At 45.8% G+C, this 16,088-nt stretch overlaps 1 protein-coding gene across 2 annotated transcripts in view; it reads right to left on the reverse strand.

Moving 5' to 3' along the window:
• Positions 1-16,088, reverse strand: part of LOC147107301 (superoxide dismutase [Cu-Zn]-like) — a 148,094-nt gene that overhangs the window by 94,421 nt on the left and 37,585 nt on the right. Inside the window, exon 4 of one of the 2 annotated variants that reach the window (XM_086006189.1) lies at positions 2,218-2,335. The exons of the other annotated variant lie outside the window; for it this stretch is intronic. Within the exon in view, the coding sequence (XP_085862315.1) occupies positions 2,218-2,335 (118 nt within the window). The remainder of the gene's footprint in view (positions 1-2,217; positions 2,336-16,088) is intronic. 2 annotated transcript variants of the gene reach the window in all.

Consider the following 16,088-nt stretch of genomic DNA (forward strand, 5'->3'; position numbering starts at 1 on the left):
CACTTGTGAAGTGAGAGACACCAGGGGACAACACTATTCTATCTCGCACAGGACCCACCGATGTGTGCGTATCTGCGTTGGTGCTGGATGCGCATGGTTCTGCTGACGGTGCAACCTCAGAAGCTGGAGCTTTTTCTGAGTCGTCGTCTTCCTCCTGTGGCTGGACAGTTGGGCAGGGGCACTTGATAGACCTGTGGGCGAATAAAGAGATGAATTAGAAATGTTATGATATGAATGAGTAACGTTCCCATTGTGCAGATGACATTTCACTGGCTGCTGACATCAGTACATGTGGCCATATGAGATGTACTGTAATTGTCACCAAGTTGCTGGGAGGTCCTCCTCTCTCCATCTCCCTCCGCCAGCAGTTCTGTAACCCCAGAGATCTCTAGGGCCTCCTCCTCTGCTGAAATTAAATTGGTGAAGACTGGAGGGCCACCTCCGGTTCTCTGCTTCTCCCAATTGTTGTGGGCTCTCTTCTCCTGCAAGGAGGGAAAGAAGAGAACTTTGAGTGAGAGTGATAGAATGAGTGTAAGGAATGGATGGGCTACATCTGTAGAGGGTGACTATGAGGGAGTGGCGTGACATTGCCAAATGATCCCCTTCTGTGGTGTTACTTGCTATGATTGCATTAGGATGAGGGTGAGCGTCAGTGGTGGTTAGTCAGATAGGGACGTGAGCTCCATAGAGAGGGATGGGTGGATCTGCAAAGTAGGTTGGTGTGAGGAGTGATGTACAGGTGTAGGCTTGGGAAGGCAGAGTGATGGGGTTGGCGTGACAATGTAGGTGAGTGTGGCATAGTATTCACCTTTCCTGACCTCATGCGATCATTGAATCTCTTGCGGCACTGGATCCACGTTCTCCTCACCACATGTCTACTGCTGACCTACTCTGCGAGGTCTAGCCATGCCCTCTTTGTCTCTTTTGCTGGTCTTTTTCTGCCATCCGCAGGGAAGAGGACCTCCCAGCGTGCTCTTACTCCCTGGACTAGCAGTGCCAGGGAGGCATCTGGGAATCTTGGGGCTGGCTTCTGCCTTTGTGTCTCCATGACCCAAAGATTTGTCAATGCTATTCAGCAATTTATAGCTCTGGAAATCACCTTCAACACTCCTACAGCAACCGTCAAAGGCTGCTTTAAATATCCACACTGAAAACGAGTCATCGGTGATGTCATCAGACCACTCCATTTAATTGGGCCAGGACACGCACATGACTCTTTTAATTGGGGCCACTGAGTTAAACGTGCAGTGCAGAACTCGCTGTTCAAATCTTCCGAGTTCCCGACCCGCTACACAGCCCACACGCACCTGACCCGACTCCAAGGTAAAGTTTCCGGCCTTTGTATCTGTATTCCCAGATCTCTTTGCTCCTCCTCTTCATTTAATTTCTTACCTTCCGCGGATTAAGAGGCCTCCTTGTTCCTCACACCAAAATGAACCACCTCACATTTTGCTATGATGAAATTCACTTTCCTTTCATCTGCCCACTCTGCAAGCATGTTTATGTCTTCCTGTATTTTGGTGCAGTACCCCATATCAGCTACACCCCGCCCCCGCCTGAGTTTGGTATCATCTGCAAATGTTGACACCATACCTATAATTTCTGCGTCCAAATTGCTTATATATATATATATATATATATAATATATATATGAGTTGAACAGTAGTCCCAGGACAGATCCCTTCGGGTCACCACTTCCCAGTTTCTGTAAATCAGAGAAACTTCTTGTAACTGTGCCTTCGGTTTTCTGTTTTGTAGCCATCTTTCATACCATTCTGCTACTTGGTACATAACTCCACACGGCCTGAGCTTTGTCTTGAGTCTCTATTGTGGAACTTTATCAAAGATCTTCTGAAAATCTATCTATCTATATATATATATCTATATCTATATATCACAATTCACTGCATTGCACTAATCTATTCTTTGTTATTTCTTCAAAGAATTCAATATGGTTCGTGGGTAGGTTAGTATGGCCTTTTTAGAAATCCATGCTATTTTTATTATATTCTCTGACTCCATGTATTTTGTTATCTGATCTTTCAGTAGTGTCAGTGAAGAATGGAATTAGGTCTACTTGAAAATCCTCAACCAATTTACCTCCCCTCTGTTCGGTTGAGATCAGAAACTCTGGAAGAAAAAGTGGTGAATCTTTTTCCCACCGCTCTGTAGCCTGTGTCTTGGTACACTGCTTGACAGTACAATTTTAACACTTACCACCATAGTACGTCCAATAATTGAATACTTTCCTGCCAGGCGAAGAAGTCGGTCCTCCATTTCAAAACGAGCTGTGCCATTTTCATCAGCTTCTATGTTGCCCAGGTCGCCTACATGTCTATATGTATTGGAATATTAGGATTTAACCACAAAGAAAAATGTGTGTACACTATTTATGCACTTTTAATAAAGTCCTGTAGCCACCATGTCTTGTACTTAAGTTAGCCCAGGCATCATGACTAGTTTCAGTATTCCAGTACTCCAGACTTTTCCACAGCACATTTTCTTCGGAAAGCAAAGTTATGAAGTGAGAAATAAAATTCAGTCCATAATATCTAAAATAGTTAAGTTTTCACACCTTCATCTTGCCATTATGGATATAATTTTAGATAGTTTGATACAGCAGTAGTCCCTTTCAAGCTGAATCTAGTTGTTCAGTGGTTAGGGTACTGGTCCAGAACCCAGAGGTTGAGAGTTTAAATCCTTTCATGACAAATTTTGAAACTAAATTTGATAAATCTGGTTCACTAATGTCTTTCAGGGAAGGGAACATTTTACCCCTACCTGGTCTGGTCTACACATGACTACAGTTCCACACTATGTCGATGGCTTTTAATGGCCTCCAAAGTGGCTTACCAAGTCACTCAGTTATAAGCAGTCTTCAGGCCTGGTATTGAAGGAATCAAATATTTTAATAGAGGATTGTGTATGGGTTTAAAGATGAGGTATAGTCATACACTTCATGGTCAGACACAGACTCATCCTGAGTAATCAAAATGTTCTCTAAGGCAGGCAGCTTTGGCCTGTCCAACAGGGAAGGATAGGAAAAGTTCCCAGTTATGTTATTGGTCATTTTCCATTCTTACTCTAGATTATTTCAGCTCTTGTGAGTCTCAACTCCCCGTACCTTTATAGTGTTTATTCTACCCTTGAGGTTGAGGAAAACTTTTGGTAAAGTATCTGTCAGGTAATAATTTTTACACTACTGGAATTTATTCTATGTCCTCATACACCTCTCTCCAGTCTTCAATGTGAATAGAGTATCACACCTTCAGAGCTTTCTTTAAGTTTAAAGTATGAAGCAAATTATCAAATAAGCTATGAACAAGAAAATAAGCTAAGTGATATAATACATTCTCAACTGTAAATGTAGTATCTAATTCTTCAAGTGGGGAAAAAAATAAGAATTGCAATCTAATACTAAGCTATTCCTTTCTGGATAACTTTAATACATACGCAGTGCTGATCTTTCTTGTTATCTTTCCTGACTAAAGGTGAGAGCTAGTCTACCTTATCATATCCTGTGAAGATGCCAACACCCAGTATACAGCTATCCCTTTCCGGAGTTCAAACACCTTCGACACTTGCACTGCGGTCAGTAACTGTAGGAAATGGAAGGAGGGAGGGAAATCCCCAAATCTTCTGGTCACTGGGAATCTCAGCCTCAAAGAGAAGCCAATTCTGTATCTCTAGTAGCAGCAGTGCCCCAAAACATTGTGCAGCCAGGGAGAAACAATATTCCTTTCTCAGAAGCAATTGAATATATATATTAGATGACACCAACTAAAACCAGATAGCAAATATTGCCAGACATTAACATAGGAAATCTTAATGTATTTTGATCATTTGAGTTCTGCAATTAGTTATGTTCACCTGGCTGGTTCCTGGGAGACTACAACTGGGATTTTTTTGTTTAATTATCTAAGTTTTGCCCCATCCTCTTTCTCATCTACTTGCTACCCCTTGGCGACATCATCCGCAGACATGGAGTAAGCTTCCACATATACTATGATGACATCCAGCTGTACCTTTCCACTTCTTTCTCAATCCCTCCACGGCCTCTGTGTTATCAGACTGATTGTCCAATATCCAGTCTTGGATGAGCCGCAATTTCTTCCTGTTGAACACTGGGAAGATTGAAGCCATTGTCTTCAGCCCCCTCCATACATTCACCACAGATTTCAGCCCCTTTGCTTGTTACTGTCTCAGGTTGAACTGGGCGGTTTGCAGTTGGACCCCAAATTGAGTTTAAGACCTTATATACTCTCCATCTTCTTAGGCAGTCCCTCGGAACTGAGGATGACTTGTTTCCACAGTAAAAAATGAGTTCGCAGGTGAACTGATGAGTCCAATGCGGGACCTGCAGTCTCTGTCACAGGTGGGGCAGACGGTGGTTGAAGGGGCGGGTGGGTGGAGTGCTAGGGTTGACGTGCGCTCCTTGCGCTTGGCTTCCGCTTGCTCCTGGCGAAGAGGCTCGAGGTGTTCGGCGCCTTCCCGGATGCTTCTCCTCCACTTTGTGCGGTCTTGGGCCAGGGATTCCCAGGTGTCGGTGGGGATGTTACACTTTTTCAAGGAGGCTTTGAGGGTGTCCTTGAAGCGTTTCCTCTGCCCATCTGGGGCTCTCCTGCCGTGCCAGAGCTCCGAGTAGAGCGCTGGTTTTGAGAGTCTCGTATCGGGCATGCGGACAATGTGTCCCGTCCATCGGGGCTGATCGAGCGTGGTCAAAATTAAGATGACTCTCCATCGCAAATCCCTTCATAGCCTTACCCCTCGCTTTCTCTGTAACCTCCTCGAGCAACACAAACCCTCCCAAACACTCTCTTCCTCTGCTTTTGAGCCACTCCCTCCCTTTGCTCCACCATTGGCAGCCATGCCTTCAGCCATCTAGGCCCCACACTCTGGCATTCCCCCCCTAAACCCCTCCATCTCTATATCTCCCTCACTTTCTTTAAGACCCTCTTTAAAACCCACATCCACCCTGGCAAATATTTGGTTCGGTATTTAATTTTGCCAGATTACGCCTCTGTGAAGTGCACTGGGACATTTTTCTATGTTAATGGTGCTGTATATATGGAAGTTGTTGTTGTAATGAGGGATTGCCGAGAGTGCTTTTTGAGGTGTCATATAACGTTGGATGCTGCTCCATTGCGATCAATTAGTCATGGTGTGTTACATTCACAGCACTATTTACACATGCATTAACTTTGGAATTCTCAGACCACTTACCGTTTGAACAAGAGGCCCAGAATAAATCCCAACAGAGCCCCTAGACAGTGCGTTTTCCATGCATTACCATCAACTTCAGATGACCAAATTGGGTTTCTGAGCCATACAGAGGGATTTTAACTCTCTTCGATTGGAAGGAAAGGAGCAAGGGACAGTTAAAATGGAAAGGTTACATTGCCTGTCGATCTGAGATTTTATCACTGCTGGCTTTGGCAGTGGATGAGGATCCCTCTAGGTTCTGGTGGGAGCCTAATTAATAAATACAAATTGGGGTCCAATGACCTAGAGTCCTGCCACATCCAGTCGTGAATTGTGGTGAGCCATTAAACTACTAACGGGAGGAGGAGGCTTCATGAATATCCCCATCCTCAATGATGGTGATGCCCAGCACGTGAATGCAAAAGACAAAGTAACCATCTTCAGCCAGAAGGGCCGAGTAGATGATCCATATCGGCCTTCTCCTGAGGTCCCCACCATCACAGAAGCCAGTCTTCAGCCAATTCGATTCACTCCACGTGATATCAAGAAATGGCTGAGTGCACTGGATACAGCAAAGGCTGGGGCCCTGACAATATCCCGGCTGTCGTGCTGAAGACTTGTGCTGCAGAACTAGCCGTGCCTCTAGCCAAGCTGTTCCAGTACAGCTTTAACACTGGCATCTACCCAACAATGTGGAAAACTGCCCAGGTGTGTGTTGTCCACAAAAAGCAGGACAAATCCAATCCAGCCAATTAACGCTCCATCAGTCTACTCTCAATCATCAGCAAAGTGACGGACGGTGTCGTTGACAGTGCTATCAAGTGGCACTTACCAATAACCTGATCACTGATGCCCAGTTTGGGTTCCGCCAGGACCACTCGGCTCCAGACCTCATTACAGCCTTGGTCCAAACATGGACAAAAGAGCTGAATTCCAGAGGTGAGGGGAGAGTGACTGCCCTTGACATCAAGGCAGCATTTCACCGAGTGTGGCATCAAGGAGCTCTGGTAAAACTGAAGTCAATGGGAATCGGGGGGGGGTTGGGGGAAAGCTCCGCTAGCTGGAGTCATACCTAGCACAAAGGAAGATGGTTCTGGTGGTTGGAGGTCAATCATCACAGCCCCAGGACATCGCTGCAGGAGTTCCTCAGAGCAGTGTCCTAGGCCCAACCATCTTCAGCTGCTTCATCAATGACCTTCCCTCCAATATAAAGGTCAGAAGTGGGGATGTTCACCGATGACTGCACAGTGTTCAGTGCCATTCGCAATTCCTCAGGTAATGAAGCAGTCCGTGCCTGCATTCAGCAAGATCTGGACAACATTCAGGCTTGGGCTGATAAGTGGCAGGTAACATTCACGCCACACAAGTGCCAGGCAATGACTATCTCCAACAAGCGAGAGTCTAACCACCGCCCCTTGACATTACCATCGCCGAATCCCCCATCATCAACATCCTGGGGGTCACCATTGACCAGAAACTTAACTGGACCAGCCACATAAATACTGTGACAAGAGCAGGTCAGAGGCTAGGTATCCTGCGGCGAGTGTCTCACCTCCTGACTCCCCAAAGCCTTTCCACCATCTACAAGGCACAAGTCAGGACTGTGATGGAATACTCTCCGCTTGCCTGGATGAGTGTAGCTCCAACAACACTCAAGAAGCTCGACACCATCCCAGACAAAGCAGCCCGCTTGATTGGCACCCCATCCACCACCTTAAACATTCACTCCCTCCACCACCAGCATACCGTGGCTGCAGTGTGTACCATCTACAAGATGCACTGCAGCAACTCACCAAGGCTTCTTCGGCAATACGTTCCAAACCCGCGACCTCTAACACCTAGAAAGACAAGGGCAACAGGCGCATGGGAACACCAACACTTCCAAGTTCCCCTCCAAGTCACACAACATCCTGACTTGGAAATATATCGCCACTCCTTCATTGTCGCTGGATCAAAATCGTGGAACTCCCTCCCTAACAGCACCGTGGGAGTACCTTCACCACACAGACTGCAGCAGTTCAAGGCGGCGGCTCACCACCACCTCCTCGAGGGCAACTAGGGATGGGCAATAAATGCTAGCCTTGCCAGCGACGCCCACATCCCATGAACGAATTTTTAAAAAAAAGGTCAATCAGACAGGAAGCCGGTGAGGCATGCTGGTAAGTAAAAACTTTCTTTAGTGGGGCCGGAGGAGCAGGGTGGTCCTCTGAGCCCCACAAGGGCCTCTGCTGACCTGGGTTCTCCCTCCTTCCCAGCTGTGAGATCCTTGGAATACCCTGCCCTCCAGCACTTGCCTTTCTGCAGGCAGCCTTTTTCTGTTGCTGGTGGGTGGCCTCTGTGCCTATTTTCTTCCTCCCCTGCTTGCCAGCTAACACTTTCCAATGAAATAGCTGTGCAGCTGACCGTCAGCATTCAAATGTGGTCCAATAATTAAAATCTGCCAGGCCTCCCACTCCCACACAGAATTGCTGTCCACTCCTGCTGGGAGTTAAAATTGATCATTTTTCCTTTAAGGAACTTGACTGTCAAGTGTATTTTGTAAACCTACACAAATTATAGCCACTTGATAATCCACATCCAAAGTTTAGTGACCTCCATAGAAGTGGAAGCCATTATGTATTATTTGTAAAACCATGATAATGCCTGCTTATACCTCCATGAGGTTAGGTTCCTTTGGTTTGATATTAATAGCAAAAACATAAATGTTGGTATCAGGAACACAGATAGGATTTTGAAGAGAGAAATTATGAATTGGAGCCAGTATATAATTTTGCTACAAATAGGGAGAAAATCTTCCCTGCACATTTAGATTAACACCGTTAAGATCCTACATAATGCTCTCAGTCATTTTCCCTTCGACTATTGATGTTCAGCTAATTGGTCTATAATCCCTAGACTCATCTCTCCCTTTTTGAATATTAGAATAACATTCACTATTCTATAATCTTGCTAGGATTACAATACAAGTAAGGGGAAATCGTTCACATAAATTCAACAAATAGGTAGAATGTACTTGCTACCTGTGATAAGGATGCAGGCTGCAGGATGGGCAGCCAAAATGCTAACCATGGCACCATGAAGCAGGGGGCAGTCCAAGGGTGGAGCAGGGGTGGGGTAGAATAGAAAGGTTGTAGTCATAGGGGATTCAATAATTAGGGGGATAAATAGCGTCCTCTGTAGTCATGACCGAGAGTCCAGAAGGGTGTGTTGCCTACCTGGTGCAAAGATAAATGATATCTCGGAGCAACTGGAAAGGAACTTGGAAAGGGAGAGGGCAGATCCAATTATTGTGGTCCATGTTGGGACCAATGACATAGGGAAGAAAAAGGAGTATCAGAAGTTAGGAACAAAATTTAAAAACAGGACCTCACAGGTGGCAACCTTGGGATTACTACCCAAGCCACATGCTAATTGGCATAGGGATAGGCAGATCAGGAAGGTGAATGCATGGCTGAAAGACTGGTGTGGGAAGAAGGGGATCCATTTCATGGGGCACTCTCTCCAGTACTGGGACAGGAAGGAGTTGGGATGGGCTCCACCTGAACCGGGGTGGGACCAGTGTCATAGCGGAATGGATAAATAGGGCGGTCGATAGGACTTTAAACTAGTAAGACGGAGGGCGGGATCTAGTGAAAATAGCATGTCTGAAGATAAAAGAAATAGGAGATGAGAGTCATCGTCAGACCAAGGTAAGGAACAAGGGTAACATAAACGGTCAGGGAACAAATGCAGTTATAAAACAGAAGTATAAAAGAACTGTTAAAAATAAAGTAAAAGGAACAACTATCGAAGGCAAATTAAACTGGCTGTACAACAATGTACACAGCATCCAAAATAAAAGGGGGGAACTGGAGGTAATAATCCGTAGCGAGGAACCAAATGTAGTACAAATACGGCTACATAAAGAACAGGATCGGCAACTAATTATTGCAGATTATAACATAATCAGAAAGGTTAGGAAAGGAAGGGGTGGGGGTAGCTGTACAAATTAGAGATAACACAATGGCAGGAGAAAAGAGGCATAACTAACAGAAGGTTAGAAACAGAATCCATATGGATTGAAATACAAGATAAGGGATCGATCACGCAAATAGGGGTATACTGTAGACCACCTAATGGTGGAAACAAAGTGGAGGAAGAAATATGTAACCAAATATGTAAAATGAATAAAGGACATAGAATAATAATCATGGGAGATTTTAACTACCCCAAATAAACTGGCAAGAGGAGGTAGCGAAAGGGGTGGAGGGAATGGAGTTTTTACAATGTGTGCCGGACTCCTTTTTTACTCAGTATGTGTAACGCCCAATAAGAAAGGGAGCGCTGCCCACTCACTTAACCTGTCTATATCCCTTTGCAGACTCTTTGTCCTCCTCACAGCTTACTTTCCCACCTAGCTTTGTATCATCAGCAAACTTGGATACAACTTCATCAGTCATGCAGCAACTGTACATTAGATTTGTTGCTTAAGTGGTCCTCAAGGTAGAATGATATATTACTATGTAGCTTCTTGACAGGAATCTGGATCATCTAGAAACAAGGAACACAATGCACAGTACACTGCACCAGAAATAGACAGCAGAAGCACTTTCATGAGGATAGTACAGGCACTTATAATCTACATATTCTACTGCACCACAGTGTCCTAGGCCCAACCTACTTCAGCTGCTTCATCAATGACCTTCCCTCCATCATAAGGTCAGAAGTAGGGATGTTTGCTGATAATTACAGTGTTCAGTTCCATTCGCAATTCCTCAGATTATGAAGCATGCAGCAAGACCTGGACAACTTCCAAGCTTGGGCTGATAAGTGGCAAGTAACATTCGTGCCGCACAAGTGCCAGGCAATGACCATCTCCAGCAAGAGAGAGTCTTACTACCTCCCCTTGACATTCAATGGCATTACCATCGTCAAATCCCTCACCATCAACATCCTGGGGGTCACCACTGACCAGAAACTTAACTGGACCAGCCACATATATACTGTGGCTACAAGAGCAGGTCAGAGGCTCAGTATTCTGTAGCAAGTGAATCACCTCCTGACTCCCCAACATCTTTTCACCACCTACAAGGCACAAGTCAGGAGTGTGATGGAATACTCTCCACTTGCCTGGTTGCGTGCAGCTCCAACAACACTCAAGAAGCTCGACACCATCCAGGACAAAGCAGCCCGCTTGATTGGCACCCCATCCACCACCTTAAACATTCACTCCCTCCACCACCGGCGTACCGTGGCTGCAGTGTGTACCATCTCCAAGATGCACTGCAGCAACTCGCCAAGGCTTCTTCGACAGCACCTCCCAAACCGCAACCTCTACCACCTAGGACAAGGGCAGCAGGCACATGGGAACTTCAAGTTCCCCTCCAAGTCACACACCATTCTGACCTGGAAATATATCGACGTTCCTACATCGTCGCTGGGTCAAAATCCTGGAACTCCTTACCTAACAACACTGTGGGAGTACCTTCACCACACGGACTGCAGCGGTTCATGAAGGCGGCTCACCACCACCTTCGCACGGCCAATTAGGGATGGGCAATAAATGATGGGGCTGGATTTTCTTGGGGGGAGGGTGGGGGCAGGGCGCAATCGGTGGTGGGTCGGATGGGAAAGTTTTTTTTCCCCCCACAGCGGGTCGAGACCCCGCTGTCAACCCGCCACATGCCTTTACCAAATGTTGGGTCTGTCAGCACTGAGCAGACCCGACAAGCAGCAGCAGGGGGGGGACGTGGAGGGGGATTTAGGTCATTATGACCTTGTTAACAGAGGATGAACAACAATTTTTTGCTCACCGTTAGAATTTATCAGCTCGCCCAAAGGGTCCACACTGCTCGGGGATCATGTCTGTTAAGCTGGGCGGGAGTTGAATGGCCACGGAATCATCTCATTACTTGGCAGCTTGAAATGTGCTATAAAAGCTCCCATCTCACAGCTGTTCACTTTCCAAGCTCAGAAGCTGTTTCTTACTGCATTTGGAAGACAGATTGAGCTTTATGCAGGTTGCAAGTGTTTGGAGTAAACTCTCTATCCAGTGTCACCTCATTGGAACAACCTCTCTCACCATTCACAGATTGCTTCGGTCATCTCAAGTTCACCTGCCATCTATTCCATCAGCGTGGGTACAGTTTATACTCTCTCACCTTGATGCTCAGAATCCCACCACGATCAGCCCCAACACCAGCATCACCAGGTACACCAGCAGCACCAACAACCACACCAACCTTCTCCGCAATCACCTGATGCTGCACAGGGTAGAGGGCATCAGCACCCGACCACACTGCTGCCTGGGACGCCAGGGATGGCCTCACCATGGCCAGATTTACTTCACTTGACACTGCACACCCTGGCTGCCACATGATGTGCCCGGTTGACACCACCCCACACCAACAACATAAAGCATCCCTACAATGCCCAAGCCATTCCTTTCACACTCATCAGCATTGCAGGGGGTACCGTTATGTCTCACCAATCACTGCAACTCACTAAGCCACTTCCAAAGGTGCACACAAATCTGTCCAAGAATGCAAAGTGCTGAAAATAAAGATTTCAATGTTTGACAGCACATTAACAGAAAATTGACATGAACATTGGCTAAAACACACAAATGCCTACCCATGTGTGTTGTTAGTTGGTATGATTGGATTAGGATGAGGGTGAGTGTGAGGGGTGGCTAGTGAGATGGGGAAGTGATAATGTAGATAGAGAAGGATGGGTGGAGGTGCAAGGTAAGTTAGTGTGAGTAAGGATGTGCAGAAGTAGGGCAGGGAAGGCAGAGTGATGGGGATGTGATGAGTGGCACAGCAGAATGAGGCTGAGTGTGGCTTTGCAGTAACGTTTCGTGATCTACTGAGATAATTGAAAGGTTTGTGCCACTGCAGCCTGGTCCTCCTGATATCCCTGCTTGTGTCCTCCTGTGCAATGTGCAACCAGGCTGCGTTGGTCTCCTGGGGAGGTCTCTTCTGCCCATTGGAAGGGAAGAGAACCTCCCTGCGTGCTGCGGCTCCCATAGCATATAAGCAAATGGAGGGAGTCATGGAAGAGCCACAAACTGGCTAGCTCCCAATCCATCGGCACAGCCATGAGCTTGTCCAGAATATTCTGCAAACATTAGCAGAACCAGCACTGGTACAGTTGGGCATGCAGAAATTCTGCTCTGCCTGAATTCTAGAGGCAATTGTGCCACAGTGAAACTTCTGGGCTTGTCTTTCCAGAATACCTGCTATACTGGAGCAGAAAATGGCAACACTCCAATTACGGGAATTATGAACATATAAGAACATAAGAAACAGGAGCAGGAGTAGGCCATTCGGCTCTTCGAGCCTGCCCCGCCATTCAATAAGATCATGGCTGATCTGATCTTGGCCTCAACACCACTTTCCCGCTTGCTCCCCATAACCCTCGACTCCCCTGTAGTTAAAATATATGTCTATCTCCGCCTTGAATATATTCAATGACTCCGCCTCCACAGCTCTCTGGGGTAGAGAATTCTGAAGATTCACGACCCTCCGAGAGAAGAAATTCCGCCTCATCTCCGTTTTAAATGGATGGCCCCTTATCCTAAAACTGTGCCCCCTAGTTCTAGATTCCCCCCGTGAGGGGAACATCCTCCCTGCATCTACCCTGTCAAGCACCCTCAGAATCTTATATGTTTCAATAAGATCACCTCTCATTCTTCTAAACTCCAATGAGTATAGGCCCAACCTGCTCAACCTTTCCTCATAAGACAACCCCTTTATCTCAGGAATTAACCTGGTGAACCTTCTCTGAACTACCTCCAACGCAAGTATATCCCTCCTTAAATAAGGAGACCAAAACTGCACGGTTATCCAGGTGTGATCTCACCAGCACCCTGTACAGTTGTAGCAAGACTTCCCTACTTTTATACTCCACCCCCCCTTGTAATAAAGGCCAACATTCCATTTGCCTTCTTAATTACTTGCTGTAACTGCATGCTAACTTTTTGTGTTTCATGTACAAGGACTCCCAGATCCCTCTGTACCGCAGCATTATGTAGTCTCCATTTAAATAATAATTTACTTTTTTATTTTTCCTACCAAAGTGGATAACCTCACATTTTCCCACATTATACTCCATCTGCCAGATTTTTGCCCACTCACTTAACTGATCCCTGTGGCACCCCACTAGTTACAGTTTGCCAACCGGAAAATGACCCATTTATCCTTACTCTTTGTTTTCTGTTAGTTAGCCAATCCTCTATCCATGCTAATATATTACCCCCAACCCCGTAAGCTCTTATCTTGTGCAGCAACCTTAACGAATGCCTTCTGGAAATCCAAATACACTACATCTACTGGTTCCCCTTTATTCACCCTGCTCGTTACATCCTCAAAGAACTCTAGTAAATTTGTCAAACACGATTTCCCTTTCATAAAACTATGTTGACTCTGCTTGATTGTATTACGATTTTCTAAATGTCCTGCTATTACTTCCTTAATAATGTATTCCAGCATTTTCGCAATGACAGCCGTTAGACTAACTAGCCTATAGTTTCCTGCTTTTTGCCTCCCTCCTTTCTTGAATAGGGGCGTTACATTTGCAGTTTTCCAATCCGCTGGGACGTCTCTGTAATGGCTATCAGATCATACCCATTTATTTCTATTTGTGCTGTCAACTCATCTATCTTTATCTGAATGCACGCAGCATTCGTAACAAGAGCTTTTAATTTTTCTTTATACCATTTTTACCTACTCTGAAACTATTCGCTGGTGCACGCTTATTTCGTATGCTCTGTCTCCTCCTGTCACACTCTGGTTATCATTACCCCTATCCCTACCCTGCACTTTTGCCTTCACTTTTCTCTTTGACTTTCTAAATTCCCCTTCACATGAACCCTCCACCCCCCCCCCCCCCCCCAACGTTTAGTTTAAAGCCCTATATACCGCCCTAGTTATTCGATTCGCCAGGACACTGGTCCCGGCATGGTTCAAGTGAAGCCCGTCCCAACAGAACTGCTCCCTCTTTCCCCAGTACTGGTGCCAGTGCCCCATGAATCGAAACCCATTTCTCCCACACCAATCTTTGAGCCACGCATTCAACTCTCTGATCTTATTGACCCAATGCCAATTTGCTTGTGGCTCAGGTAGTAATCCAGAGATTATTACCTTTGTGGTTCTGCTTTTTAATTTGGCCCCCAGCTGCTCATACTCCCTCAACAGAACCTCTTTCTTAGTCTTACCTATGTCATTGGTTCCTACATGGACCACGACAACTGGATTTTTCCCCTCCCACTCCAAGTTCCACTCCAGCCCCGAGGAGATGTCCTTAACCCTGGCACCAGGCAGTTAACCCAGCCTTCGGGACTCATGCTCTTAGCTGCAGAGAACAGTATCTATCCCCCTAATTATACTGTCCCCTATCACAACTACATTCCTTTTTACTCCCCCAACTTGAATGGCCCCCTGTACCACAGTGCTGTGGCCAGTTTGCTCATCCTCCCTGCAGTTCCTGCTCTCGTCCACACAGGCTACAAGAACCTCGTACCTGGACAAGTGCAAGGGCTGGGGCTCCTCCAATGCTAACTCCTGGATCCCCATAACTGCCTCACTTGCAGTCACACCCTCCTGTCCCTGACCACGGACCAGATGTGAAGTACTTATCCTAAGGGGTGTGACTGCCTCCTGGAACAAAGTATCCAGGTAACTTTCTCCCTCCCTGATGTATCGCAGTGTCTGAAGCTCGGGCTCCAGCTCATCAACTCGAAGTTCCTCGAGCTGCCAACACTTACTGCAGATGTGGTCGCTGTGGATCACACTGGTGTCCACCAGCTCCCACATGCTACAGCTGCAACACATATGGGACTATGAACTTTATCACCTTGTGTACCTGGTTGTATTTAGCAGTACTGGACTAGCATTTGTGGTGGAAGGAGTGGTGTTAACGGATTAAGCCATAATTTAGGCCAAAGATATGATCCCACAATAACCAGTTTTCCAGATGGTTGTCCCATTCAGACTGAGGTACACAGGACAAGCTATGGATCAAGTCACTGAATCCTAGAATAGTTACAGCACAGACATATTTACCCTGGAAATCTGGGTATATACTGGGCATATTATTCTCTGGACAATGCAGTTCATCATCACATTGAGGGGACAGAATTCCTTAGTTGATGCCAGTAAATTGATGGGCAATGTTTGTATTCCACATGGCTGTCAAACATGCCTAGCATTCTTGGACTGCTAGTAATGACAGATGAGGGCAGGCACATGGGATAACGACTACTGCTTGTGTGGAGGATGAATCCCACCATGGACTTTAGGCCAAATGGGTTATTTCCGTGTTGTAATTTCTATGTAATTTTTACTGTTTAGCCAACAAAGTTTTCACATTTTTAAAGAAAGCAAAGAGCTTGTCCAACTTTTAAGTGCAAGAGTGTTTTCAATCTTAACCACTGTAATCTCCTCCTGATGCCTGGAAAAACCCAGTAACAAAAAATACTGTTAGTTTAAAAAACAGAGCCAGTACAATTGGAACTCTCTAAATGAGGAGCCGGCAATTATCTTCTTGTTGAGCCTAAACAACCATATTAATTTAATTGTTCCTCTATTACCAGGAAAATGGTTTGTTTATGCTTTTCATATGGGAACAATCATTTTACTGCCCTCTTTCTGTATGCCAGCACCTTATTTTAATTACCCTGCCTCAGACAGCATAATCATTATAGCAACTAGTAACATTCTGCACTTTTTGAAACACAGCCTTTGGTCTGCTGGTATTAAAATGTAGGCTAACTATGAGGTTTAGTGTTGCGGTTGCAGTTTGGTTGAACCCACCACCTAACCTCCCAATAAATCACTCAATTGGCACTTTTAGTTCACCAGCTGTAATCATTTACCATTATGTTAACCTAGTGGAATGTAATATGA

This window comes from Somniosus microcephalus, chromosome 14 (assembly GCF_052327205.1).
Source record: "Somniosus microcephalus isolate GS21.2 chromosome 14, FLI_Smic_1.0, whole genome shotgun sequence".
In the NCBI taxonomy this organism is placed as follows: Eukaryota; Metazoa; Chordata; class Chondrichthyes; order Squaliformes; family Somniosidae; genus Somniosus; species Somniosus microcephalus.